The sequence below is a fragment of the Bombyx mori genome, chromosome 24 (assembly GCF_030269925.1).
Source record: "Bombyx mori chromosome 24, ASM3026992v2".
Classification (NCBI taxonomy): domain Eukaryota; kingdom Metazoa; phylum Arthropoda; class Insecta; order Lepidoptera; family Bombycidae; genus Bombyx; species Bombyx mori.
This window is the reverse complement of record NC_085130.1, coordinates 5,525,627-5,553,609: the sequence shown is the minus strand read 5'-3', so window position 1 is coordinate 5,553,609 and position 27,983 is coordinate 5,525,627. Positions and strand designations below refer to the sequence as shown.

The following is a 27,983-nucleotide window of genomic DNA, read 5'->3' as shown; positions in this document are numbered from 1 at the left end:
AATATTAGTATAGTATAAGAAGTATAGATTGGTATATAAATATGTGCCATAAGACAGATAATCTTTTAGAGTTTAAACGGGTTATAGATTAAAAAAAAATTTTACATTGGGCAAACGTTCTTGTCATGTACAGGTTTGTTTGCTTTTGGTTTGGGTGTATATTAGCTATAGATGTATACATATATTTAATAAGCGTGTATGTATGTCATTCTCTGGTACCCATAACACAGCGAATCCTAATTTATGTCCAGATGACCGCGCGTGATTTGCTTCCCAGTTATTTATTTATAACACTCACATCCATCATGGAGTTCCCACGTCGCTGTAAAAAAAATGTCTCAGTTTAATACATTGTTGACTGCCAAATGCTCTCAACGGTGACCTTGTGGTGACTATCAGGGTGTGTGCGACGATCTATTCACAATGTGATTTTTTTATTGTCTTCCTAGATATACGAGTATACGGCCCACCTGATGGTAAGTGGTTATCGTCGCTCATGGGCATCAGCAATGTTATAAATGAGTAATAAATGAGGTCGTGGTCACAATTCTATCGTGTAACGATTGATCCTTCAAGCCGTAATTTCGGATTGATTTACGGCAAAAATAGGGGGGAGGAGGATTTTTGGAACGAAGTTCCTTATGGGACGATGCGGAGGAGTACCCTAACCGGGAAAAAACGTTCGTAACGTAAGATTTTTATTATTTATGTATAGTCTTAGTATGATGGCTATACAGTGTAACGTATAGTCTACGTGATGAGGGTTATTATTATTTTAATAATTATAATAGAAAATTTAGAAATAAATATGTTTTTTATATTTTTTTTGTTTTTTCTATTTATGAGATTATTAAATTTTCTTTAAAATAACAATATTTAATTTCTCTGACATCAATTTAATTAATTTTATTTTTATGAATAAAAAAAACACAATAAAAAATGTATACCCGAATAATTATTTTCTTTATACCTCGAATAGAACTTAAAATTAATATTTTTATAATAAGGAACTTCGTTCCTATACGGTGTCCCACGACACCATACATATTTTTTTTTAATTCTAGTTGACACGTTGATTGCTATATAGGTCACCGGTACCCTACGTGGCGCACTGAAGTAATAATGTCGATTTTAGCGCAGCAGCACCCCTAACGGCAAACGTTCCAACTCCGTTAACTTTTGCGCTATCGAGAACGTTAAAAAACTCTCACTAAGCACACCGCTCTTTAATACAACGGTTGCTCCACCTTTAAAGCCGCTTTGTGCTTCGCGGTAGAAGCAGGCAGGGTAGTGACGAAAGAGTGACGTCACCAGTAATGATGATTTAGTAGAAAATGAAGATACTCACGTCTCTACGTCCACAGCAGTCGTCCTACACGTAAACAAGAAAATCTAGTTATAGTATACAGCATTTTTTTTTTTTTTTTTTTATGATTGAGAGATTACTGGTGGCCCGAAGGCCTTTCCAGTTTCACCAGGACAGGTGGGCGAGCAAAGGCTCAGCCAGGAGGGGTGGGATTTGCTAACAGCTGCCCGAGCGCCTCCGAAGGAGACCTAACAACTCAAGAGCAATTGCTTCGCGAATGAATCTACTACCGGATCGGAATCGCGACCCGCTGAGAAGATCCGGCGAGAAACTCAGCGGGCTGATGCATGGGCTAGGTTGCACGTCGACCTCTTTGTCGAGTTCGACGAGTACGGTTACTGGGGTCCCTAAGCCTGCTCCTAGTATTAGAGCTGAAGGCATCTAATGCAAAGGTTATTGGATCTGATGGATCCGTAAGGACGTGTCTAGGGCGTCGACGGTGACTGGCTCCTGCATGATCAGGATTCGGTGCGTAGTCAGCGGCGGCAACGATAAGGCGATTATCATGACGCATAGCCTTATCGAAGTATCGTTCCGACGCTGACTTCATGTATTTCTGGATTGATTCAAGGCCCAGGTCGTCGTGTAGGTCAACGTTCCTCACGAACCACGGAGCCCCGACGGCTAACCTGCAAAAGCGAGATTGTAGGGATTGGAGGGTGTCTATGTGTGTGCGGGCCGCGTGAGCGAACACCACACTCGCGTAAGTCATGATGGGCCTTATGCAAGTTTTGTAAAGTGTCACCTTGTTCCGAAGGGACATTTTACTCCGCTTACAGATCATGGGATAGAGTCTGCCGAGAATGAATGCGGCACGGTCGCGGACTGTTTTTATGTGTGGGCGGAATGTCATGGATGCATCCAGGGTGACTCCCAGGTACTTAACCTTCCTGACCCAGGGTATAGGTTGGCCGAAGAGGGTGATCGGGGGAGTGATATTTCTCCTCCTAATGCGGGAGGAAATAAGCGGTGAGTTTCCCCTTTGAAATAACACTGCTGTGCTTTTCGCCGGGTTGATGTCTATGCGCCATTTTCGGAACCACTGTCCGAGGGCTAACGCTGCGCTCTGGAGTTTACTCGCGATTAGGGACTTGTTTCTACTTGAGTAGTAAACGGTTGTGTCGTCAGCGAATAAGGCTAGCTGGGTCGGCGGCGACCGGGGAATATCATTAATAAATAAACTAAATAAGAGCGGTGAGAGAACGGAGCCTTGCGGCACTCCAGCCGTGAGTGGTCGCGGGGAGGAGCGGGTTCCCTCTACTCGATATCGAAAAGAGCGGTTCGACAAGAAGTCCCGTATGATGAGCACGAGACTATCCGGCACGCCCATGTTGAATAGTTTGAAAATCAAACCATTGTGCCAGACTTTGTCGAACGCTTTTGCGACGTCGAAGAAGAGAGCTCCCGTGTATAACGGTTTTGGTCGATTAAGTCCCACAAGAATGTGCTCCGTGAGGCGGTGCACCTGTTGTACGCATGAGTGATTTGCACGGAATCCGAATTGTTCATCGATGAGAATGCCCTTGGATGAGACGAAGTCTCTGAGGCGTTTGTAGAGCAGACGCTCATACAGTTTGCCTAGAGACATGAGGAGGCTAATCGGGCGATAACTCGTCGGATTATTTTTTGGTTTACCGGGTTTGTGTATGCCGATAACGTCCGCTTCTTTCCACACCGTGGGAAAGATACAGTTAGCCATAGCGGCATTGAAAATAGATGCCAACATCACGATGAGTTGGACGGGTAAAAGTTTAATAACGCGATTAGATATACCGTCGGAACCGGGAGCCTTGCGAGGACGTAGGTCTTTGATCAGGTCTTTAACTTCCATTGAGGTGACGGGCGGTAACGCGTCCAAGGGTGGCAAGGAGGCTCTGCGTTCTACCTCACTGTCTACTAATTCTACATGAACAGGGTCCGCGGATTGAATGCTGGGCATGCACTGGGCTTGCAATGTATCGGCCAGCAGCTCTGCTTTTTCGTCATCATCGAACGCCGCGAGTCGGCCTGAGGGGCCTACGAGGGGGGGCATAGTTACTACCGTATCCGATTTGAGAGTACGAGCTAAGCGGTAGTAAGACCTTTGAGAGGGCGCGAGTCCTTCTAAGAAATCAGACCATCTGGCATCTCGGACTTCGGTGATGCGAGACTTTACGTCGCGTTGTAGGGCACGCATTCGTATACGATTTTCCGCGGTAGGATACCTATCGTACGCACGGATCGAGGCGTTCTTAGCTCTAAGGAGTTCCCTAATATCGTCGGGCAATTTGAAGCGGTGAAGGAAGTCCTCCGCTACAACTTGCTTCGATGACCTATCTAATGTCGAGGTGATGTGTGACGTTACGATGTCTATGGCTTCAGCGGTATCCTGAGGAGACGGGATAGAGTCCGGACTAAACGGAAGCGATGGTGGATCAGATTCAGCCAGGCTGATGCCCAGCGTGTGCCAATCCACCACAGTCCTCGTGACGGGAACGGAATCGGGAGCGCGACCGAGCTTCATAATGACGGGACGATGGTCTGAATCTAACTCTGAAACTACTTCAATCGAATGTAAGCGCAGAGTTACGTTTTTTAATAACGCTATGTCGAGTATATCCGGGCGATGCGCGATATTTAGCGGGTAGTGAGTCGGGGTCAGCGGAGCGACGATATCGAAGGCGAGATCATCGACTAACGCGTCGAGGCGCCTGCCATTAGGGGTTGAGGTGTGAGAGTTCCACCTGACGTGTTTACAATTTAGGTCACCCGCCAGAATGACAGAGCTTCCCATTCCGAGCAGCGCCTCAATATCACTACTTAGAACAATTTTATCCGGTGGAAGATAAACGGACGCGATAACGATCGGCGCGTGTCCAGTCAGTGAGATTCGGCATACTGATGCTTCGATGTTAGAAAGCGCGGGGGGGTCGAGTGGGACGCAATGCAGGGCTCTTCTATAGTAAATGACGGTACCACCACCACGAGCAGTGAGCCTGTCGTTCCTAACCATGTTGTAGTTCGCGATTTTAGGGTCGCGGCGCGCGGGCTTAAGCAGGGTCTCCTGCACCAACAAGATGTCAATTTGATGGTCACGCAAAAAATCACAAATCTGATCACGTTGATTTGCGAGACCGTAAGCGTTAAAAAATCCTATCGTTACGGATAGGGGCTTGATTCTACTTATGTACGCCATTGATTACCGGCGGAGTGAGGGGAGGACGTACGTATTTAACGACGCGTATACGTCAGCGTATTCTTGCACAACGGCGATAAAGTGTTGTGCAGTGGAGGCGGCGCGGATGGCGTCGCCCAAAGCATTAACGCGATCAAAGTTGATCGACTGAAAAAAGTCGATCGCTAGAGCGAGATTGTCGGACGCGGTCGGAGGGCAGGTCGCGGGAGAGGGACGAGTCGCGGGGGAGGGACGTATCGCGGGGGTGGGATGAGTCGCGGGGGAGAGAGTTGTAGCCGTGTTCGTGTACGGCAACGGTTTAGCCCAGGCCGAGACGCTGGGCACCGACGCCGGCACGAAAGCAGGCTTAGCCTTCGGCACAGAGGGTGCCGTGGCTTTGATGTCTGGGCCGAAAGCTCGGAGGCGGTTTTGGCGGGCGACGCGGCGATTTATTTTAGGGGCTCGGGGGCAACCACGGTAATTCGCGGGGTGACCCTGTGTTCGGCACAGGACGCAGCTAGGCGGTTCCGTAGCGGTTTTTTGATCGCGAGTGCAAAGGCTCGTGGCGTGATCGCCCAAACACTTGACGCATCGGGAGCGCGCGTGGCAATTACGGGAAGAGTGCCCGTACAACTGACAGTTATGGCACTGGCTCGGAGTGCCTTTTTTATGAGGGGTTTCGACGGTTATTCCGGAAAGCCTACAGACTGTTCGTACGTTGAAAATTTGCTTGCCCTCGGGGGTAGGCTGGAGAGCGACGAGAACCATATTGTATGGCTCCCTCCCGCGCCCTGTGTGCATGCGGTGCACGGAATTGACCGGCAGACCTTGTTCTAGAAGGTCGGCCTTGACGAGATCGGCATCTAATTCCTTTGGGATGCCGCGTATGACCGCGCGAAGTTCACGCTCCTCCTGAAGCGTATAAGTGTGGAAACTTATACGCTCCTTTCGGAGGTAGCTTGAGAGGGCCCTATGGTCGTCGGGTGTCGTTACCTTAATTTGAATCCCATTCGCGAGGTTACGGGCGCTGATAAAATTAATTTTATTGGCCTGAAGGGCCAGGGAAACTCGGTCCCAAGCTGCCTTCTCTTGAAGGATTACCGGGGGAGGGGTCTGAGTTTTATTTTGTGCCACTGGACGCGGCGACGGTGTGGCACGGGCAGGGGGAGCGACGGGAGTCGGAGGGCGAGGGCGCGACGCGTTCGCGGCTTTACTAATTTTAGCGGCCGCGGGAGCTCGGGATTCCGCAGCGCGCTTCTTACCCTTTACCAGGGTGAATCCATCCGTCGATGAGGCGGGGGCGAGGTCGACCTCCATGTCCGAGTCAGAGTCGGAGGACGAGGAGGCAGCAGGCTCGGGAGCAGGCGACCTACGGGCAGATGCAGGACGTCCGTCGGACCCTACGGAACCCGCGGATGATCGCGCCAGGGGTGCGGCGGTCACGGCGGACGACGCAGCAGTTTTACCCACTAGTATAGGCGACGCGGGAGCGGCAGGCATGACGGACGCTGCGGTGTACGACGCGGGAGCGACGAGCACGGCGGAATCCGCGAGAGGGCTCACGGCGTGATCGGCCTTGAAAGCCAGAAACTCAGAAGTGAGCTTAGGGTGGCGAAGTCGGAGAAATTCTGTAAATAAAGCTTCCATGATGTCTGACCCAGGTGGGGCTGTCCCGGGTCTTAAACACACTCGCCTTGCGGCGAGGCCCCAACTTCTCGGTACTTAGCGGTTCGATTGAACACAGGTGGCGATGCGGCACAATTACTGCAGGAAAAAGAAAGAACAACAAAAAAAAGGAAACTACAAAAATAAACCAAAACAAAACAAACACTTCCAGGAACACACTTTGTCGGCAGATGTGCCACGAACAAAAGCCGGGTGAACAAAGGCCGGGCTAACAATAAAACCAGGCGAACAATGGCCGGGCGATTGAGTGGTCGATGAGCACGTCCGCAGGCGGCGGGTGCTTCTGTCGGACTGATACAGCATTTTATCTCCTACTAGCGGCCCGCTCCGGCTCCGCTCGGGTCAACAAAAATTTCAACGATATTTGACGTTGTTTTATTTTTTTAAATAAGAGAAAATTTATAGCGGAATAACTATAATAGTTAGACATATGCTGTCGCGACACTTTTCGTAAATAATGATGTGTTCTACAAAGTCGTAGTACATTATTTTATTCTATCATCAATAGTTTTCGCAGGGGACACGATGTAAAGAATATTTTAGGTAATTTTTTTACACCTTCGGTTACATTATTGGAGTTTTAGTAAGGATCCCTAATTTTTTTCAAAAAAGTTTATAGCCTATGTCACTCGGGAATAGTGTAGCTTCCAAACAGTGAAAGAGTCTTTCAAATCGGTTCAGTAGTTTCGGAGCCTATTCAATACAAACAAACAAAAAAATCTTTCCTCTTTATAATATTATTACTAGCGACCCGCCCTCGCTTCGCTTCGGAAACATTAAAACACACATGAAACCAAAAAAAATAAATAAAAAAAAATGAAAAAAAAAGTAGCCTATGTTCATCAGGGACAATGTTGGCTTCTAATGGAAAAAGAATTTTTCAAATCGGTCCAGTAGTTTCGGAGCCTATTCGAAACAAACAAACAAACAAATCTTTCCTCTTTATAATATTAGTATAGATAAGTATAAGAAGTATAGAGAGGTATATAAATATGTGCCATAAGACAGAGAATCTTTTAGAGTTTAAACGGGTTATAGATTTTTAAAAAAAATTACATCGGGCAAACGTTCTTGTCATGAACGGGTTTGTTTGCTTTTGGTTTGGGTGTATATTAGCTATAGATGTATATAATAAAATTTAATAAGCGTGTATGTATGTCATTCTCTGGTACCCATAACACAGCGAATCCTAATTTAGGGCCAGATGACCGCGCGTGATTTGTTTCCCAGTTATTTATTTATAACACTCACATCCACCATGGAGTTCCCACGTCGCTGTAAAAAAAATGTCTCAGTTTAATACATTGTTGACTGCCGAATGCTCTCCACGGTGACTTGTGGTGACTATCAGGGTGTGTCCAACGTACAAACCACCACTCGGCCCGAGATACGAGCTTAAAGTGTTCAATGTATGCCTAAGTCGGAACGCAGCATCGCGACAGAAACAGGCGGGATTATATTGTCCTAGCAGCATATTAGTCCTACTGTGTGCTCAGTGCGAGTTTTTTAACGTTCTCTATAGCGTAAAAGTTAGCTCAAATTTGTATGCAGTTGGAACAGCGCCCCTAGCGGCAAACGTAGGCAAGCGTTCCAGCTCCATACAAATTCAAGTTAACTTTTACGCTATCGATAACGTTGAAAAACTCGCACTAAGCACATAGCTAGGAAGGGGCGTTGGCGAGCCCGTAAGCGTTGGTGTCACTGTGATTTCGCGTTATATGCGGTCCGGTTTTGACAAAACTGAGACATATAACTTAAGTCTCGAGATGGGGGCGGCATTTAGGCCCTTTAGGTCCAGCAACTACTTAACATCAGGCGGACGATGGACTGGTTATCCGGTCATCGAAGGGCTCGACGAGTGAATTAACCCATAGACACAGCCCACTGAGTTTCTCGCCGGATCTTCGCAGTGGGTCGTGTTTCTGAGCCGGCGGTAGATTCTGTGAAGCACTGCTCTTGCTAGGGCCAGTGTTAGCATCACTCCGGCTTGAGCTCTGTGAGCTCACCTACACGTCAAGGAGAAGCTGAAATAGCCTCTCAAGGATATCAGCATAGGTAGGAAGAAAAAAAAAGAGTGCTTATCAGCAAAAAAAAACGTATCTTAATTTCTTATTACCCTTTAGATTGTTGTAACTTAAGCAATGTACAATTATAATAATAAATACACTTACGTCACTTAAAAGCATTGGCAGTTTCTGGAAACGGTAACCTTCATTATAAAATCAAGTATATTAATATAACCGGCTAAAACCTAGACTCCGGTTTTCTCGGATATGTAAAGAACTTTACGAGCGCACGGCCTAATCTTTATCGACCTTCGAATAGGTACGGGATATTTTTTCTTGTTAAAAACAGGCGTGGTACGTAATTCTGTGTTAAAGTTCTGTCTGTTCAAGGCCTGTATCAAAAATTAAAAAGCATTGTTTTTAAGGGAGATATCACTAAGTGTGTTATATATAATACTAGCAACCCGCCCTCGCTTCGCTTCGGAAACTGTAATTTATTATTGATTTCTCCACTATTTAATGGATGTTATTATACATATAAACCTTCTTCTTCAATCACTCTATCTATTAAAAAAACCGCATCAAAATCCGTTATACATAGGGACAGACAGATATAGGGACAGAGAAAGCGACTTTGTTTTATACTATGTAGTGATCACTTGACACACCGGGTCTAGTAAAATAACAGGTGTTGTTATTAAAAAATTAGCTAAATAATGTGGCCAGTTCAAAAAATCCCATCGCGTAGTCTTGAATGGATTTATGCCCTGGTACTTATAATACTTACGTTGTAACTATTATATTAATCTTTGAGTAATACGTACGTCTCCCAGACCGTTGGTCCAACCTCGTATCTGAAAAGAAATAGTTTTTGATTTGCAATAATCTATAAGCCCGCGTTTTCGCTTCACATTTAAATTCACATTTGAAATAAAACGTAAACATGGCGGTTTTACCGGGAATCTTTTAACCTATAAAACTATTTAGATATTTTACGAGAATTTTATAAATCATTTCAATTCGTTGAGGCTATTTTAGCTTCTCCTTGACGTGTAGGTGAGTTCACGGGGCTCAAACCGGAGTGCTGCTAACATTGGCCCTAGCCCCTAGAAAGAGCAGTGCTTCGCAGAATCTACTACCGGATCGGAACGCGATCCACTGAGAAGATCTGGCGAAAAACTCAGTGGGCTGTGTCTATGGGTGTTATTGTTATAATTTATATTCTATTAAATGACATTTTAACATTCCATTTTCCAAATCGCGCGCCGATTTAATGTTTAATTTAAAAATAACACCTCCGTAATATTCATGTAATTAGTATCGTCTAGTGCCTAGCTTCCTTTTCTCCGTTTCTTTTTAATATTTTAACATACTGTACACTACCAAAACATTATAAGTGCTTATAAAATAGTGTGTTTGACTTATTTATTTCTGAGTGCAAATTTCCCGCTAATATGAGATTTTTTTTTAGGGATTTTATGACCTGGTTTCTGAGACCTTTACTCATGTCTTATTTTAATTTATATTCATATTTTTATGAAAAATTATATTATGGAGTGAAATGAAATGAAGATGATTAATTTGAGACATTAATCAACTGGGATGAAATTAAATGAAATGAAATGAGATGATATGGGATGAAATATAATCTCAGTAAAATGGTGGTCATTTACTAAGATTTTTTCAGTGGACTTTTTGGAGGATCCCGAGAAGTTACGTCCAGCGGCTTTGTTTCATTTTCCCACATTTGTGAACTTTCACAGATATTAAACAGTTAATAAACCACCATTATTACACATTTAAGCCTGAAAAAACACTAAATAGACAAAATAAAACAAATCACACAACTTCACTCCTCGCGTTACCGCCAAAAAAACCGCTAATATGAGAGTAAATAACAAGCCACAGACTATATGCGTGGTCAGATTTAAATGTATAATGTATTGCAAGGAGTCTTTGAAATTTTGACAGGAAAGAGATTAACAAACTACTTTAATTAATATTCAAGTGATTTTACAATACGTACATTATTGGGCATCCATCTGTTGCTCTGCATCTGTAAACGAACTTCTAATTTTAGGGTTTTGATTAGCACTTATTAGTAATTTATTAGCTTTTAAGAGCGTATTGTGAGCGTTCATGAGTAGTTAGTCGGCGTCTATGCAACGAAATCTTTCGACGTAATTTTCGCGCACTTCAATACATCCGATTGATTTGAGAATTTGCACATGTATCAAGAAACAATATTAGCTGATTATATCTGTATTATTTTAATATCATATTCGGCAGGATAATAGAGGCTGTTGGCTGAGGATTGAATTAAAATTGTGGAATGATTGGAGAAAATTCAATGGGAATTAAATGACGACCTAAGTGCGAGACGATACCGCATAAGTACTGCTACGCCAATAAGAGTAACGCCATCTATCGCCGAACGAATATCGAAGGATGTAGTAGGATTTAGAACGCTACAGAAGTACACCGCCATCTATTGACAGATAACGGAAACGCAATAGTCGAAATGTGTGGAATATTCTCAATAATTCTAGGGATGTGGTATCAGCTATAAAAGCGTTGCAGAGATGGCACGCAGTCAGTCAGTAATCGGAACTACTCGAAGCGAAACAGCAAACGGATCACCTGAAGCGAAGCGGAAGAAGCAGATTGAGAATTTTAAAGTGTTCTAAGTGTTTAATACAGTTTTTAGTTGTACTTTTGATGGAGCATTTAATTATCCCGAACCCCAGCGCGTAAAAGTACAATATTTAAATTAGTTGCCGAATGATTTTCGACTTAGTCGCTCAATACGAGTACAAAAGCGTCTTATACTTAGGCTTAACTTAGAAAAGTGCTTAAACGCGAAGTAAAAGTAGAAGTAAAGTAAGAAGTAGGTATTTGAACTTACGTCATTCGCATAGTTAATGTTTCCCCGCAACTGTAAATTTGAAGATAAGTAATTTTTACGTTAAAGTATACGAATATAATTTAATTTTTTAAATAGGCAAAGATTTAAAAAAAAGATAAGTGCCATTTCATTAGTTTTCCGTTGTCAGTCAATTTTTTTTGATAAAAAAAAAGTGATAGCCTTTGTTAAAAAAACTTTTGCGGTTAATTTTCACTACAGCGCTGGCAATACTTACATTGATGTGCCTAAATGGGAAATCAATTATCTGTAAGAAAAATATCATGATTATTATTTAGAGTTCATGGCATTTTTCTTATTTAAATGTAATGAAAATATTTATTGAATGTTAAAGTATATTGTTGTCTTTGCTACCAGTATCGGAGTTACAGTCTCTTGCGTGTAGGCGACATAGACAACTTCACAAAACTTTTGTTTTTAATCAGGCGATAGAGCTGTTGTTAAATTATTTGCTACGGTACTCACTGAAATCTTAGAGCCTTTACTTAAACTTGTTTTTAGTGGTGGTAGGACCTCTACTGAGTCCGCACGGGTAGGTACCCCACCCTGTCTTTTTCTGAAGTGAAGCAGTAATGCGTTTCGGTTTGAAGGGCGGAGCAGCCGTTGTATTGCTAAAAGTGAGACCTTAGAACTTATATCTCAAGATGGGTGGCGGCATTTACGTTGTAGATTTCAATGGGCTCCGGTAACCACTTAACACCAGGTGGGCCGTGAGCTCGTCCACCCATCTAAGCAACAATTAAAAGAAGCCGGTTCGAGAAGCCCGACTCCTATAAGTTTAAGTTACAAGCAATTTGCGACAAAACAAAATTACCTTGTCCAACAATTCGTCCTTTGTCTGAAATAATTATATGGTTTCTTAATAATTTACAACCGAATTTTTTTTAACAATTGAACTTTTTCCCTTTGGAGTCTCGTTCCATTAGTGATTTATCTTACAGTTACGATGGCGCCTTCGAAGGTACAATGCTAACATTCAGGCGTAAGGTTTGCAATTGTGAAGAGGCAATTGGGTAGCGGTTGTTCCATTTTCGGATCAGAATCGTTACCGACCTTACAACCTCCCACCAGCAAATCGCATTTGCCATACATCTTCTTTTCTTTTTTTTTCCTACCTATGCTGATAGCCTTGAGAGGCTATTTCAGCTTCACCCTAACGTTTGTAGGTGAGCTCGCGGGGCTCAACCGGAGAGTTGCTAACACTGACCCTAGCAAGAGCAGTGCTTCGCAGAATCTACCACCGGATCGGAAACGCGACCCACTGACAAGATCCGGCGAGAAACTCAGTGGGCTGTGTCTATGGGCTAGTTCGCTCGTCGAGCCCTTCGTCGTAAGCGACGGGTTCGACGAGGACGGTGACCGGATTTTGCCAAACATCAATGATTGCTGATACAACACTCAAAGAATTATATTGGCCCTTTTCCGGCGAATTACTCCGTCAACTTTACAGCATTCACGAGCAAAAACAGGTTGGTTCTATTTTAGGCCACATAGGCACACACTTAAACGGTAGGTAGCGGCTCTACCCCTGGCATTGCTTACGTCCATGGGCGACGGTAACCTCTCATCAACTTACAATAAAAACAAACATTCACCTTCGACTTAAGCCTTAAAAAAAATTAAGTATGCTTGCATGTCTTTGTCTATAGTTTACTTTTCAATAGATCCTAATAAGTTGTTTGTCAGGTAAAATGCAGTTTAGATCAATTAGAATTATGGTCGTTATTCGAGTGAAACATTCATCGTTTTAGTTTCAAATAAAGTATGATGAAATAATGTAAACTGTGGTTAAGGCTGTTAACTTTTATCTGATGATTGAATAAAGAAAACTTGCATATACTTATACATACATACATACTACATTGAATGTTACCTTGTGAAGCTTGTCGAGGAAATTGTAGATGTGGCCCTTCTGAAAAATGTATTTCCGTAATTAGAAAGTTGCATTGCAGGATATTATTCGCTTGTCCTTTTTTCCCCTACCTACGCTGACAGCCTTGAGAGGCTATTTCAGCTTCTCATTGTCGGGTAGGGGCTCAAACTGGAGTGTTGCTAACACTGGCCCTAGCAAGAGCAGTGCTGCCCAGAATCTACCACCGGATCAGAAACGCGACCCACTGAGAAGATCCGACGAGAAACTCAGTGGACTGTGTCTGTGGGTTAATTTACTCGTCGAGCCTTTCGTCGAAAGCGGGTACGACGAGGACGGTGACCGGTGCTTGAGGTGCCTAAAAGCACTGCTAATGGATCGGGAGGATCCGTAATGACGTGTTTAGGGCGACGTCGACTGTTTACCACTTGGTCCACAGGATCGGGTATGGATTATTCGCGTTTACACGTAATATCTACTGCCTTTCATAAAACTAATCTGCGTGGTTAACAATTGACGAGATCCAAATTCGAATATGCGAATTCCTTGAGCTTTTGAGCTTATCTCCATAAGTTCAATACCTACTAAATACTTCACGTCACCACAACTTTTCGTTTAAATATCGCAAGTGACTTTATAAGCTTTTAATAAGCTACTTTTTATTTTCGTCTGAAAAGTACGTCGTTAAATATTCCTAAGGAAGCCACTAGCTATCTCAGTAAAATTCAGACTAAGATTTATTTTTAAGTTAACCATTGAATCAGTTTTCAGTTTTCTTTATTTGAAATCGGACATGAAAATTGACGAAATTGGCACTGTTAAAAAAAGGCCTAAAAACTTTATAGTTTAAATTGATATGAATATCTTTTTGACTCCAATTCATGGTATTGGTTCATTAAGGTCTAACAGATATTTGGCTTTTGGGGCTCGGGTTCCCAATCGTTAATGTAACGCAAGAGAAAATTCCAGTTTGGCGTATAAGTTGAACACAATCAGCAATTGTTTTGGCAAGACGTTTAAACGTAGAGCAGTCTTCCATTGTAAACTAAATACAGATTGTATATCATGTTTATTACAGGAAATTTCTTGATTTACGATCGACAGATATAATTACTTACATTTTGAACAGGGGGCCCGTAATATTGCAACTGTAACACAGAGCAGATTTTTACCTGATCTTAACTTTTATGACTCAACATCGATTACATTGCGGGTCCCGAATTAATGAGCTTGAGGCTTGAGGTTAGGACAGCGGTTATCAGAATCCTTTTTTTTGCCCTTGTAAGCAGACGAGCATACGGCCTACCTGATGGTGAGTGGTTACCGTCACCCATGGACTTCAGCGACGCCAGGGGCAGAGCCAAGCCGCTGCCTACCGCTTAATACTCTACACAAGCCTCGTTTGAAGAAGGATGTCATAGCGCTCGCGAAACACCGTGGAGGGGAGCTCATTCTATAGCCGGACGGTACGTGGCAAAAAAGATCTCTGGAAACGCACTGTGGATGACCGCAGAGGCTCCAGGTAGTATGGATGAACTCTATTCCGGTGGCGGACGGTGCGATGGTAAAAACGAAATGATGGTATCATCTCAAACAATTCCTCAGAGCACTCCCCATGGAACATACGGTACAAAATACAGAGGGAACCGAAGTCCCTCCGCAGACCCAGAGCTTCCAAATTGAATTAAGGTTTCGATTATTAAGGGCAAGCATTGTATATTTAAGGGTTACTTTGCCTTTTTTTATTGGTCAGATGAGTGGACAAGCCTCGCGACCCACCTGGTATTAAGTGGTTACCGAAGCCCATAGACATACACAACGTAAATGCCGCCACCTACCTTGAGATATGAGTTCTAAGGTATCAGTTTTTATATCACAACGGCTGCCCCGCCCTTTAAACCGAAGCGTATTACTGCTTCACGGCAGATATAGGCAGGACGGTGGTACCTACCCGCGCGGACTCACAAGAGGACCTACCATCAGTAATTACGCAAATTATAATTTTGCGGGTTTGATTTTTACTACACGATGTTATTCCTTCACGGTGAAAGTCAATCGTGAACATTTTAAAGTACGTATTTCATAAGAAAAATTGCATTGAAATAGTAATAATAAAGATTTGTCGTTAGACTCGATTGAAACTTAATTGGGTTTCTCATTAGGAAGTAATATTTCCTGTCTCGCTGTGTTGCTTGTCGTCTCTTGTGTTTTTGTATTTCTTATTAACCGACTTAAAAAAAAAGGGTGCGTGTACTTATATACACGCGTAAGAAGTTATACTTTATTTTTATTAATATTATTTTTTATTTAAATTTTAATCAATTTGTAAAAAAATCGATTAAACAACATCCTCAAACACTCATATTGGACATCCCTTTTCTTGACATCGTATAAATTCGGTAATTCTCGGTACGGTTCGGAAAGTTCACCTGCGGCTATATTCAGACTCGCCAAGCTACGTCAGTCATATTGTAATGAGCGATTTAGTGGGCAACTTCATTCTGTTAATTTTGTGTCACGGTGCGCGCGCATCCTAAAATTTCACTCTCATCAATTTTTCGTAACGCGCCTAAATAAGTATAACTTAAAAATTTACGAGTTTATTACTATATCGACTGTATTCTTTTATGTGCACGTAAATTTCGGTCTCAGCAAAGCTTTTTTTCTATGTGAAGCGATTTTGATGATTCGTTTTTTATTCCATTTATTCAAGATCCGTTTTTTTTCCTACTTATGCTGATATCCTTGAGAGGCTATTTCAGCTTCTCCTTGCCGTGTAGGTGAGCTCACGGGTCTCAAACCGGGAGTGTTGCTAACACTGGCCCTAGCAAAGAGCAGTGCTTCGCAGAATCTACCACCGGATCGGAAACGCGACCCACTGAGAAGATCCGGCGAGAAACTCAGTGGGCTGTGTCTATGGGTTATTTCACTCGTCGAGCCCTTCATCGCATGCGACGGGTTCGACGAGGACGGTGACCGGAACAAGATCCGACCAGAGCTTTTTAAGTAACAATGCCTATTTAATTGACTTGCAAGTACATTTGTGGTATTTTCATTTTTTTTATGTTGAACTAAGTTTTGTTTTTGTTTTTTGTTAAGTTTGTATTTAAATTTTTACGTCATTGTTATTACGTGCGCATTCAGTGTTGGTAGACCGTGACGTCATACCGACACTCGAAGACCTTAGCTGCTGCTAAAATACTTACAGTGTAACCGTAAGGATTATCACGCATCTGCGAATAATAAAATATCAAACGATAGCATTCATCATTCATCATCAGCCTGTAGCACAACACTTCTGGACATAGACCTCTCCAATTGCTCGCCATTCAGCGCGATCCTCGGCTTCTCTCATCCAGCTCCTGCCAGCCACCCTGCATAGATCATTACTCCACCGAGCCTGAGGGCGTCCTGCACTGCGTTTGCCAATTCGCGGTCTCCACTCAACACCAGGCTTACTCTTTTTTTTAAAGTGAAACTTTTATTATTACACTGTCTCAAACTTATATTATTACACTTTACTGGTGGTCACTTTTATTATTACATTTTACCGGTGGTAGGACCTCTTGTGAGTCCGCGCGGGTGGGTACCACCACCCTATGCCTATATGCCTATATGCCTATTTCTCCCGTGAAGCAGTAATGCGTTTCGGTTTGAAGGGTGGGACAGCCGTTGTAACTATATTTGAGACCTTAGAACTTATATCTCAAGGTGGGTGGCGCATTTACGTTGTAGATGTCTATGGGCTCCAGTAACCACTTAACACCAGGTGGGCTGTGAGCTCGTCCACCCATCTAAGCAATAAAAAAAAAGTTCCGGATTCGATCTTTCAGAGATACTCCATGCTTAAACGGTAACAATAATGGTGAATTAAAAATGTTTTTGATGTGATTGATACTCATGGTCTTTTACGTAGAGACGAAATTTGTCTGAGGTTCTTTCAGAATCCGAATGTGCCGCAGACATGGTCGGACTTGTGAAATAGGAGTGACGTTAAAATAAAATTAATAATGAATTAAATATGTACTTTAAGTAATTACGAGTATATGTGGGTTGTTAGTCTTATTTTTTTTCGGACAAAAAAAATTGTGATTTCGATAAAAAAAAATACAAACAAAAAATAAGAAAGTCAAATACCTGATTAATTACGAACAGTCTCGTCTGTTTTGAAAGAAATAATAATATTAAACAAATAAATACACAAATGGAATCGGCTTTTTTTTTTAATCTATACTAATACCTATATATAAATCTACAGTGGTTTTTACGGATGTTCCGTTATAACTACTGAACCATGCATCCGATTGACTTGAAACTTGGTACCCATGTAGAAAATACATGTACTTAATGGATAGGCTAATATTTATATCAGTGTTGGACTCCCTAATAATAATGACAATAAATAATAATGTTAATTTTAAATGCCCAGCGAAGCGGGCGAGTATGGCTAGTTTGTTTGTACATATCAAATGGGCATTTAAAAAATATGATTTTCAAATTTTGAACATTACGTAAGCTCTCGTGTGGGAATATACTTATTAGTGTGGTGGACTGAATAACTAAGCAATTTAACTATGACACCCATCTACCATCTCACACGACTATCTGGATGGGTGGTTGGTATTTTTATCAGGCTCCGACTAGCAACAATGCTGACCACGAAAACTGTAAGTATTTGTAACGTCAGAAATAATGCGACGACAATTATTAAGAGCGAAATCTATGCGATGCCCAATTTCGCTCGGAACGCGAATCTTAAAAACGATATAAAAATAATCAAGACGAGATGAAACCTTAAAAGTAGTTTTAATTATGTTTCCGAGTTGCCAAAACTAGAGGGAATACCAAAAAGTGTAGTTTATTTTTTCCTGCCTATGCTGATAGCCTTGAGAGGCTATTTCAGCGTCTGCTTGACGTGTAGGTAAGCTCACGGGGCTCAAACCGGAGTGTTGCTAACACTGGCCCTGGCAAGAGCAGTGCTTCGCAGAATCTACCACCGGATCGGAAACGAGACCTACTGAGAAGATCCAGCGAGAAACTCAGTCTGTCTATGGGTTAATTCACTCGTCGAGCACTTCGTCGCAAGCGATGGGTTCACCGAGGACGGTGACCGGTGCTGGTGGTACTTAAAAGCACCGTTAATGAATCGGGAGGATCTGTAATGACGTGCTTAAGGCGAAATGAGTCTGGAGGCTGAGAGCCTGAGAAAAATACAAGAATGCTTTTGTTAAGGCTTGTGAAACCCGAACACGCTCTGCTGTGTCTATAGCGCGCCATCTAACGTCACATGACGGTACTATGACACGTATAAAGTTTCATTTTTATTTCTCTACCTATTCGCTGATAGCGTAAGGGGCCAATACAGCTACGCGCAGTGTGGGTGAGCTCACGGGCCCAACCTGAGAGAATTTGCTAACACTAGCCCTAGCAAGAACTAGGTTTGCTCTGTAATTTGACGTGATTTGTGAAATTAGTAAATATTTTTGTTGTTGTTTTCTATTATATTTGTTGTCTGGAAGAGATCGCTTTTAGCGATAAGACCTAGGCCTATTGTACAAATGTATCGTGATTGTTTTTTGAATGTAAATTGTGTTTTGGTGTGCAATAAAGTGTATTCTCTCTCTCTCTCTCTCTCGCTCTCTCTCTCTCTCTCTCTCTCTCTCTCTCTCTCTCTCTCTCTCTCTCTCTCTATTTATTAAATTATTGTCTCTTAGCACGGCATTTAGCCTATAAAACTTAAATAAATAGGGGATTTTGTGGGAAGATCCTATAAGATCGCCTGTTTAAGTCTGCAAACCAAAGAGAGAGTAAGTTTAACCAAATCTATTTAATATGTAACAGTATATGTGAGTGTGTTTCACATAGACTCCGATAGGACTGAACCGATTTCAATGGAATCTGTAAATTGGTGCAGCGTGTGATACTGTAATGTTCGGTCGCGATCGAATCTAAGTCATATCGGCCTTCTGGTGTAGTGGTAAGTGACATGGTCACTACACAAGGGGGTCGCTGGTTCGAATCCCGCCAAGGGGAGATATTTGTATGATAAATATAAATGTCTTTTCCAGGGTTATGGATGTATATTAAAATATTAAATATATGTATGTGTATAATAAAAATCTTACATTTATTTCCGTTATCTGGTACCTGTAATACAAGTTCTTTACGAACTTATCGTGGGACCAGTTAACGTGGCGTGGTTGTTAGTAAATATTTATTTATTTATTTATTATTATTTATATCGAAGGTAAGTAAGTAAGAGTTAGAGTAAGGCGGGTCGGGTTTGACTGGTAACAAATATTTTATAAGGCATACAACATAGCGAGAGGTGAAAGGCTATTGGGTTTAGGCGACAGTTCGCTTAATACGCGACCTTTACCTTTGTAATTGTTAATTAGATGGGTGGACGAGCTCACAGCTCACCTGGTGTTAAGCGGTTACTGGAGCCAATGGACATCTACGACGTAAATGCGCCACCCACCTTGAGATATAAGTTCTAAGGTCTCGAGTATAGTTACAACGGCTGTCCCACCCTTCAAGCCGATACTGCTTCACGGCAGAAATAGGCAGGGTGGTGGTACCTACCCGCGCGGACTCACAAGAGGTCCTACCACCAGTGAAATACCAATACTTATTTGACACTTATCGTTATAATTTGTGTAATTCACACTAAATCTTTATTATTTATAGCCTGTGTTATTCTGATATGTAAGTTAATATTCTCCGATAGAGTTTTTTTGTTACGATATTTTTTCCAAATTTTAAAACTTTAAATGGCTCTCTTGTAAATTGCAAAAATTTCGTTTAAACCAAATTGCCTTTCAATCTATATCTATATATATAAACATGAATTGCTGTTCGTTAGTTTCGCTAAAACTCGAGAACGGCTGGACCGATGAGGCTAACTTTGGTCTTGAATTATTTGTGGAAGTCCAGAGAAGGTTTAAAAGGTAGATAAATATGAAAATGCTCGGAATTAAATAAAAATTACGATTTTGTTTTCCTTTTGATGTGTCCCCCGTCGGACGGATTCCTTTTGTTTGTTTTAAGTTTATTTTATAGGAAAATTGAGTCTTTTATTTATAGATTAAAGCACTACGAAGTCTGCCGGGTCAGCTAGTCTTTCATATATATTCACCACGTTGAGTGCCCCTTTTCTTCGTTTCGTATGATTTCTCATCATCATCAGATATCGGCATTAGGTACAGGTAGTTTAAGTTAGATTCAGGTATGAGGCAGCCTATTTAAAATGATCATTAGTAGGTTCGATAGATTTTATGTTAATCGTTGCTGCGTCGATTCTCATGGGATGATGCAGTGGTGATTCGCAGATTTATTTATTTTAATTTCACATAGATAATTATAATTCTCATTTTAATACTAACGTAGTTTTAAGAGCGGGTGTTACAATTAACTTTTTTAGCGAATATTCGTAAATCCCTCCAAATAGATATTAAGCGAAGTGTTTGATTGTAATACTCACGCCAGACATCTGCAAGCAAAGTTCATTCATTACTTATTATACAAATATATATAAGCTAGTAATCAAAACTGTGTTTTATAAGCTGCGCAATAGCTGGTGGTAGGTTTCTTATGTGGATATTATAAACAAAATTATAATTTGCGGAACGACTGGTGGTAGGATCTCTTGAACTCCGCACGGGTAGGTACCACCACTCTGCCTATTTCTGCAGTAATTCTTTCAGGCACGAATAGCCTCTGGTGCAGAGGTTCCCAAACTTATTTTGTCTAGTGCCCACTTTGAGAATGAATTGTTAACTTGCGCCCCAATTTTATCACCTATTAAAAAATCACTATAGCTCAGTTGGTATCTAAGAGTCCTCTTAGATGAAATTACAAATCGCTTCCCAAGCCTTTACACAACGCCCCCTTTTTTCTGGACCTCTTACCGCCCCCTTTTAGGGCTATAGAGGCCACAAGGGGGCGTGATCGCCCACTTTGGGAAAGGCTGCTCTTACTAGAGGCTACTGACACATGGGTTCACTTGTCTTGGTCTAATGGAACTACGACCTCATGTCGATGGCGACATTAATGTCTTGGTATCCACATTCTTCACTTATTATTTAAATTAGTTTGAGGGTAGACTTAATAAAAAGTAATGTAAGTTTTATTTTGTCGGATGGATTTGTGCTAGGCGTGCTATTAAATAAATTATAGTGTATTTTATTAATAATAAAGTTGAAGTCGTCGTGGCCTAACGGATAAGACGTCCGATGCATTCGGGTTGAGCGATGCACCGATGTTCGAATCTCAGGCGAGTACCAATTTTTCTAATGAAATACATACTCAACAAATGTTCACGATTGACTTCCACGGTGAAGGAATAACATCGTGTAATAAAAATGAAACCCGTAAAATTACAATTTGCGTAATTACTGGTGGTAGAACCTCTTGTAAGTCCGCGCGGGTGGGTACCACCGCCCTGCCTATTTCTGCCGTGAAGCAGTAATGCGTTTCGGTTTGAAGAGTGGGGCAGCCGTTGTAACTATACTTGAGACCTTAGAACTTATCTCAAGGTGGGTGGCGCATTTACGTCGTAGATGTCTATGGGCTCCAGTAACCACTTAACACCAGGTGGGCTGTGAGCTCGTCCAAACCACTAAGCAATAAAAAAAAAAAATGTTGGTACTCACGCCATTGGGTGTATTTCTGTAGTCGTTGACGGCCTGTGAATTAAGTTTGGTTTTGGTCATTTCAGAATGCGCTCGTTTTACAAATGTTATATAGTTATTGGAGCCCATACTCAACAATGACGCAAATGCTCTGCGTCTCAGTTATAGGGTACATCGAATCGAAACAACTAGTGCTATCGGGAACGTTCGAGAAATCTTATGGCGATACGAGCAACGCCATCTGTTGTCCTATCTGTACATGACCTCAATCAATCATTTAACTGAATATGGGGGTAGACTTACAAAACAAATTTTGTAAGTTTAATATGTTTGCATCTCGTATGGATTCGTACGGATTAAACGAGCAATTCTTGTATATACATATATATATATATATATATATATATATATATATATATATATATATATATATATATATATATATATATATATATATATATATATATATATATATATATATATATATATATATATATATATAATCTGAATCTCGGAAACGGCTCCAACGATTTTCATAAAATTTAGTATACAGGGAATTTCGGGGGCGATAAATCGATTTAGCTACGATTTATTTTCAGAAAATGTTGTTTTATTTGTGTTTTCAATAATCAACTCTTCCCGACATCTATTGGCGAATAATAATACTATTTTTCTGAATTGAGGGCAACTAGCCGCTTTAAAAACACAACAAGATGGCGTTATAAAAAAAATCATCGTCTAGTTAATAATAATGTTGGTACTCACGCTATTGGGTGTATTTCTGTAGTCATTAATGGGCTGCAAATTAAACTTTTTACATTATACGGGTAACTTGAAAGGTTTTTGCGGCACACGCAAGAATAGCTTGTAGATGGCAGATATTTTCCTACTCACTTGACACTTATCGTTATATTTTGTGTAATTCACACTAAATCTTTATTATTTATAGCCTGTGTTATTCTGATATGTAAGCTAATATTCTTGTTATGTTTCATCAAAGTCCATCCAGTAGTTTTTGTGTGAAGGAATAACAAACATACATCCAAACTTTCTTACAAACCTTAACGTTTATTGTATTAATAGGATTATATTAATAATAAAGTTGGTTGGGTACTCACGCTATAGGGGGTATTTCTGTTGTCGTTCATAAGTTGTAAATTAAGCTGTAAATGTAAGAAAGGACTAATACCATCGAAAATGTCCTGAAAAATTCTAAGCATGTCGTGTCAACTATAAAACCGTTGCAAAAATGATATGAGGATTATAAGGCGTTAGTAATCAGTTTCACTCGAAGGGAAATAGTGAAGCGATAATCTGAAGCGAAACGCAAGAGGTGAATAATTGTAAACTTGAACATCGTGGTGAATTGAATTGTTAACGTCTAATTTAAGCATTGTGATAATTAAATCGGGTTTTAATTTGTATTTCAGTGAGAGTTATTCTTTATCCCGAGCTCTAGCGAGCAACATCAACTTTCATGGTATGTACTTTTGGAGTTGCTACAAAAATTTCTTTGCGTCTCGTATGGATTTGTGCTACGTATGCTACTCAAGAAATTAGAGTCCATTATATTGTTAATAATGTTCGTACTCACGCTATTAGGTGTATTTCTGTAGTCATTGACGGGCTGTGAATTTTTTTTTTTTACATTAACTATACGGGTATCTTCAACGGTTTTTGCGGCGGACGCCAGAATAGCTTGCAGATGACAGATTGTTTCCTACTTAGTTGACACTTATCGTTATATTTTGAGTAATTCACACTATTTATAGCGTTTACCCGCAATTTCGTCCGCTTTGAATAGTTACTTTGGGATAACGCAAAATTTTACCCGCGACTTCATTTACGTAGGTGAAAATATTTGAGCTACGCATGCTGCTGAAGAAATTAGACTACATTAAATTAATAATATTGTTGGTACTCACGCTGTTCGGTGTATTTCTGTAGTCACTGACGGGCTGTGAATTAGGTTTTTTTACATCATACGCGTAATTTAAACGGTTTTTGCAGCGTACGCCAGAATAGCTTGTAGATGAAAAATTTTTTCCTACTCACTTGACACTTATCGTTATATTTTTTGTAATTCACACTAAATTTTTATAAATTATAGCCTATGTATTATTCTGATGTGTAAACTATATTATTGTAATATTTCATCAAAATCCATCGAGTAGTTTTTGTATGAAAGAGTAACAAACACACATCCATACCTTCTTACTTGAAATACGCAAACTTTCACGTCTATTGTGTTAGTAGGCTTATATTAATAATAATGTTGGGTACTCACGCTATTGGGGATATTTCTGTTGTCATTCATGGGCTGTAAATTAAATAAGAAACGACTAGTACCATCGGAAATGTTCTGAAAAATTCTAGACATGTCGTGTCGAGTATAAAAGCGTCGGAAAGAAGATAAAAGGATTATAAGGCGTTAGTAATCAGTTCCACTCGGAGGGAAATATTGAAGGGAACACTTCAAGCGAAGCGTAAGAGGTGAATAATTGTAAAGTTGAACATTGTTGTGAATTGAATTGTTAACGTCTAATTTAAGCATTGTGATAATTAAATCGGGTTTTAATTTGTATTTCAGTGAGAGTTATTCTTCATCTCGAGCTCTAGCGAGCAACATCATTTTTCATGGTATGTACTTTTAGAATTGCTACAAAAATTTGTTTGCGTCTCGTATAGATCTGAGCTACGTATGCTGCTGAAGAAATCAGAGTCCATTATATTGAGAATAATGTCGGTACTCACGCTATTGGGCGTATTTCTGTAGTCATTGACGGGTTGTGTATTAGATTTTTTACACCATACTGGTAACTTGAACGGTTTTGCGGGGCACGCAAGAATAGTTTGCAAAAAACAAATTTTTTCTTACTCACTTGACACTTATCGTTATATTTTGTGTAATTAACACTATTTTATTACAAATTATAGCTGTTTCATAAAAATCCGCCCAGTAGTTTTTGCGTGAAGGAGTAACAAACATATATCCTTTTTTTTTTTTTTATGATTGAAAGTTTACTGGTGGCCCGAAGGCCTTTCCAGTTTCACCAGGACAGGTGGGCGAGCAAAGGCTCAGCCAAGAGGGGTGGGATTTGCTAACAACTGCCCGAGCGCCTCCGAAGGAGACCTAACAACTCAAGAGCAATTGTTTCGCGAATGAATCTACTACCGGATCGGAATCGCGACCCACTGAGAAGATCCGGCGAGAAACTCAGCGGGCTGATGCATGGGTTAGGTTGCACGTCGACCTCTTTGTCGAGTTCGACGAGTACGGTTACCGGGGTCCCTAAGCCTGCCCCTAGTATTAGAGCTGAAGGCATCTAATGCAAAGGTTATTGGATCTGATGGATCCGTAAGGACGTGTCTAGGGCGTCGACGGTGACTGGCTCCTGCATGATCAGGATTCGGGGAGTAGTCAGCGGCGGCAACGATAAGGCGATTATCATGACGCATAGCCTTATCGAAGTATCGTTCCGACGCTGAGTTCATGTATTTCCGAATTGATTCGAGGCCCAGGTCGTCGTGTAGGTCAACGTTCCTCACGAACCACGGAGCCCCGACAGCTAACCTGCAAAAGCGGGATTGTAGGGATTGGAGGGTGTCTATGTGTGTGCGGGCCGCGTGAGCGAACACCACACTCGCGTAAGTCATGACGGGCCTTATGCAAGTTTTGTAAAGTGTCACCTTGTTCCGAAGGGACATTTTACTCCGCTTACAGATCATGGGGTAGAGTCTACCGAGAATAAACGCGGCACGGTCACGGACTGATTTTATATGCGGGCGGAATGTCATCGATGCATCCAGGGTAACGCCCAGGTACTTAACCTTCCTGGCCCAGGGTATGGGTTGTCTAAAGAGAGTAATCGGGGGTGTGAGATTCCTCCTCCTAATCCGGGAGGAAATCCGTGTGGAGCTTCCCCTCTGAAATAGCACCGCAGTACTTTTCGCTGGGTTGATGTCTATGCGCCATTTTCGGAACCACTGTCCTAGGGCTAGGGCTGCGCTCTGAAGCTTCTTCGCGATTAGGGACTTATTTCTACTAGAATAGTAAACAGTCGTGTCGTCGGCGAATAAAGCTAAATGGGTCGGCGGCGACCGGGGAATATCATTGACGAATAAGCTAAATAGGAGGGGTGAGAGGACAGAGCCTTGCGGGACTCCAGCTGTGAGAGGTCGTGGGGAGGAGCGGGTTCCCTCGACTCGATATCGAAAAGAGCGGTTCGACAAGAAGTCCCGTATGATGAGCACGAGACTATCCGGCACGCCCATGTTGAATAGTTTGAAAATCAAACCATTGTGCCAGACTTTGTCGAACGCTTTTGCGACGTCGAAGAAGAGAGCTCCCGTGTATAACGGTTTTGGTCGATTAAGCCCCACAAGAATGTGCTCCGTGAGGCGGTGCACCTGTTGAACGCATGAGTGATTTGTACGGAATCCGAATTGTTCATCGATAAGAATGCCCTTGGATGAGACGAAGTCTCTGAGGCGTTTGTAGAGCAGACGCTCATACAGTTTGCCTAGAGACATGAGGAGGCTAATCGGGCGGTAGCTCGTCGGATGATTTTTTGGTTTACCGGGTTTATGTATGCCGATAACGTCCGCTTCTTTCCACACCGCGGGAAAGATACAGTTCGCCATAGCGGCATTGAAAATAGATGCCAACATCACGATGAGTTGGACGGGTAGAAGTTTAATAACGCGGTTGGATATACCGTCGGAACCGGGAGCCTTGCGAGGACGTAGGTCTTTGATCAAGTCTTTAACTTCCATCGGGGTGACGGGTGGTAACGCATCAGAGGGTGGCAAGGAGGCTCTGCGTTCTACCTCACTGTCTACTAATTCTACATGAACAGGGTCCACGGATTGAGTGCTGGGCGTGCACTGGGTTTGCAATGTATCGGCCAGCAGCTCTGCTTTTTCGTCATCATCGAACGCCGCGAGTCGGCCTGAGGGGCCTACGAGGGGGGGCATAGTTACTACCGTATCCGATTTGAGAGTACGAGCTAAGCGGTAGTAAGACCTTTGGGAGGGCGCGAGTCCTTCTAAGAAATCAGACCATCTGGCATCTCGGACTTCGGCGATGCGAGACTTTACGTCGCGTTGTAGGGCACGCATTCGAATACGATTTTCCGCGGTAGGATACCTGTCGTAGGCGCGTATCGAAGCGTTCTTAGCTCTAAGGAGTTCCCTAATATCGTCGGACAATTTGAAGCGGTGAAGGAAGTCCTCCGCTACAACTTGTTTCGATGACCTATCTAATGTCGAGGTGATGTGTGACGTTAAGATGTCTATGGCTTCAGCGGTATCCTGAGGAGACGGGATAGAGTCCGGGTTAAACGGGAGCGATGGTGGATCAGATTCAGCCAGGCTGATGCCCAGCGTGTGCCAATCCACCACAGTCCTCGTGACGGGAACGGAATCGGGAGCGCGACCGAGCTTCATAACGACGGGACGGTGGTCTGAATCTAACTCTGAAACTACTTCGATCGAGTGTAAGCGCAGAGTTACGTTTTTTAATAACGCTATGTCGAGTATATCCGGGCGATGCGCGATATTTAGCGGGTAGTGAGTCGGGGTTAGCGGAGCGACGATATCGAAGGCGAGATCATCGACTAACGCGTCAAGCCGCCTGCCATTCGGGGTTGTGGTGTGTGAGTTCCACCTGATGTGTTTACAATTTAGGTCGCCCGCCAGAATGACAGAGCTCCCCATACCGAGCAGCGCCTCGATATCACTGCTTAGAACGATCTTATCCGGTGGAAGATAAACGGACGCGATAACGATCGGCGCGTGTCCCGTCAGTGAGATTCGGCACACTGATGCTTCGATATTAGCGAGCGCGGGAGGATCGAGCGGGACGCAATGCAGGGCTCTTCTATAGTAAATAACATATATCCATACATTCTTACAAAATTTCACGTTTATTGTATTAGTAGGAATATATTAATAATAATGTTGGCACTCACGCTATTGGGGATATTTCTGTTGTCATTCATAGGCTGTAAATTAAGTAAGAAACGACTAGTACCATCGGAAATGTTCTGAAAAATTCTAGACATGTCGTGTCAACTATAAAACCGTTGCAAAGATGATATGAGGATTATAAGGCGTTAGTAATCAGTTTCACTCGAAGGGAAATAGTGAAGCGATAATCTGAAGCGAAGCGTAAGAGGTGAATAATTGTAAAGTTGAACATTGTTGTGAATTGAATTGTTAAAGTCAACATTAAGCATTGTGATAATTAAATCGGGTTTTGTTTATTGTTTATCTAGAGCTCTAGCGAGCAACATTATCTTCCATTGTATGTACTTTTGGAGTAACTACAAAATATGTATGCGT

General features: G+C 42.0%; 1 protein-coding gene across 2 annotated transcripts in view; it reads right to left on the bottom strand.

The window, feature by feature from the left end:
- The window catches only part of LOC101736124 (uncharacterized), a 36,246-nt gene extending 13,454 nt beyond the window's left edge, over positions 1 to 22,792 (bottom strand). Inside the window, exons 1-17 of one of the 2 annotated variants that reach the window (XM_038020122.1) lie at positions 22,757 to 22,792; positions 22,404 to 22,436; positions 21,660 to 21,692; positions 20,489 to 20,497; positions 17,143 to 17,166; positions 16,212 to 16,238; positions 14,124 to 14,153; positions 13,009 to 13,047; positions 11,950 to 11,973; positions 11,353 to 11,382; positions 11,118 to 11,147; positions 10,239 to 10,268; positions 9,037 to 9,066; positions 8,378 to 8,401; positions 7,458 to 7,481; positions 1,349 to 1,372; positions 299 to 322 (exon numbers count right to left, since the gene is read on the bottom strand). In XM_038020122.1, the coding sequence (XP_037876050.1) occupies positions 299 to 322; positions 1,349 to 1,372; positions 7,458 to 7,481; positions 8,378 to 8,401; positions 9,037 to 9,066; positions 10,239 to 10,268; positions 11,118 to 11,147; positions 11,353 to 11,382; positions 11,950 to 11,973; positions 13,009 to 13,047; positions 14,124 to 14,153; positions 16,212 to 16,238; positions 17,143 to 17,166; positions 20,489 to 20,497; positions 21,660 to 21,692; positions 22,404 to 22,436; positions 22,757 to 22,786 (465 nt within the window). In that variant the 5' untranslated portion in view covers positions 22,787 to 22,792. Of the gene's footprint in view, positions 1 to 298; positions 323 to 1,348; positions 1,373 to 7,457; positions 7,482 to 8,377; positions 8,402 to 9,036; positions 9,067 to 9,904; positions 9,997 to 10,238; positions 10,269 to 11,117; positions 11,148 to 11,352; positions 11,383 to 11,949; positions 11,974 to 13,008; positions 13,048 to 14,123; positions 14,154 to 16,211; positions 16,239 to 17,142; positions 17,167 to 20,488; positions 20,498 to 21,659; positions 21,693 to 22,403; positions 22,437 to 22,756 lie in introns of those variants that run through there. The other variant, XR_009976429.1, reaches the window with a different exon arrangement.
- Between the last annotated feature and the right edge of the window lie 5,191 nt (positions 22,793 to 27,983).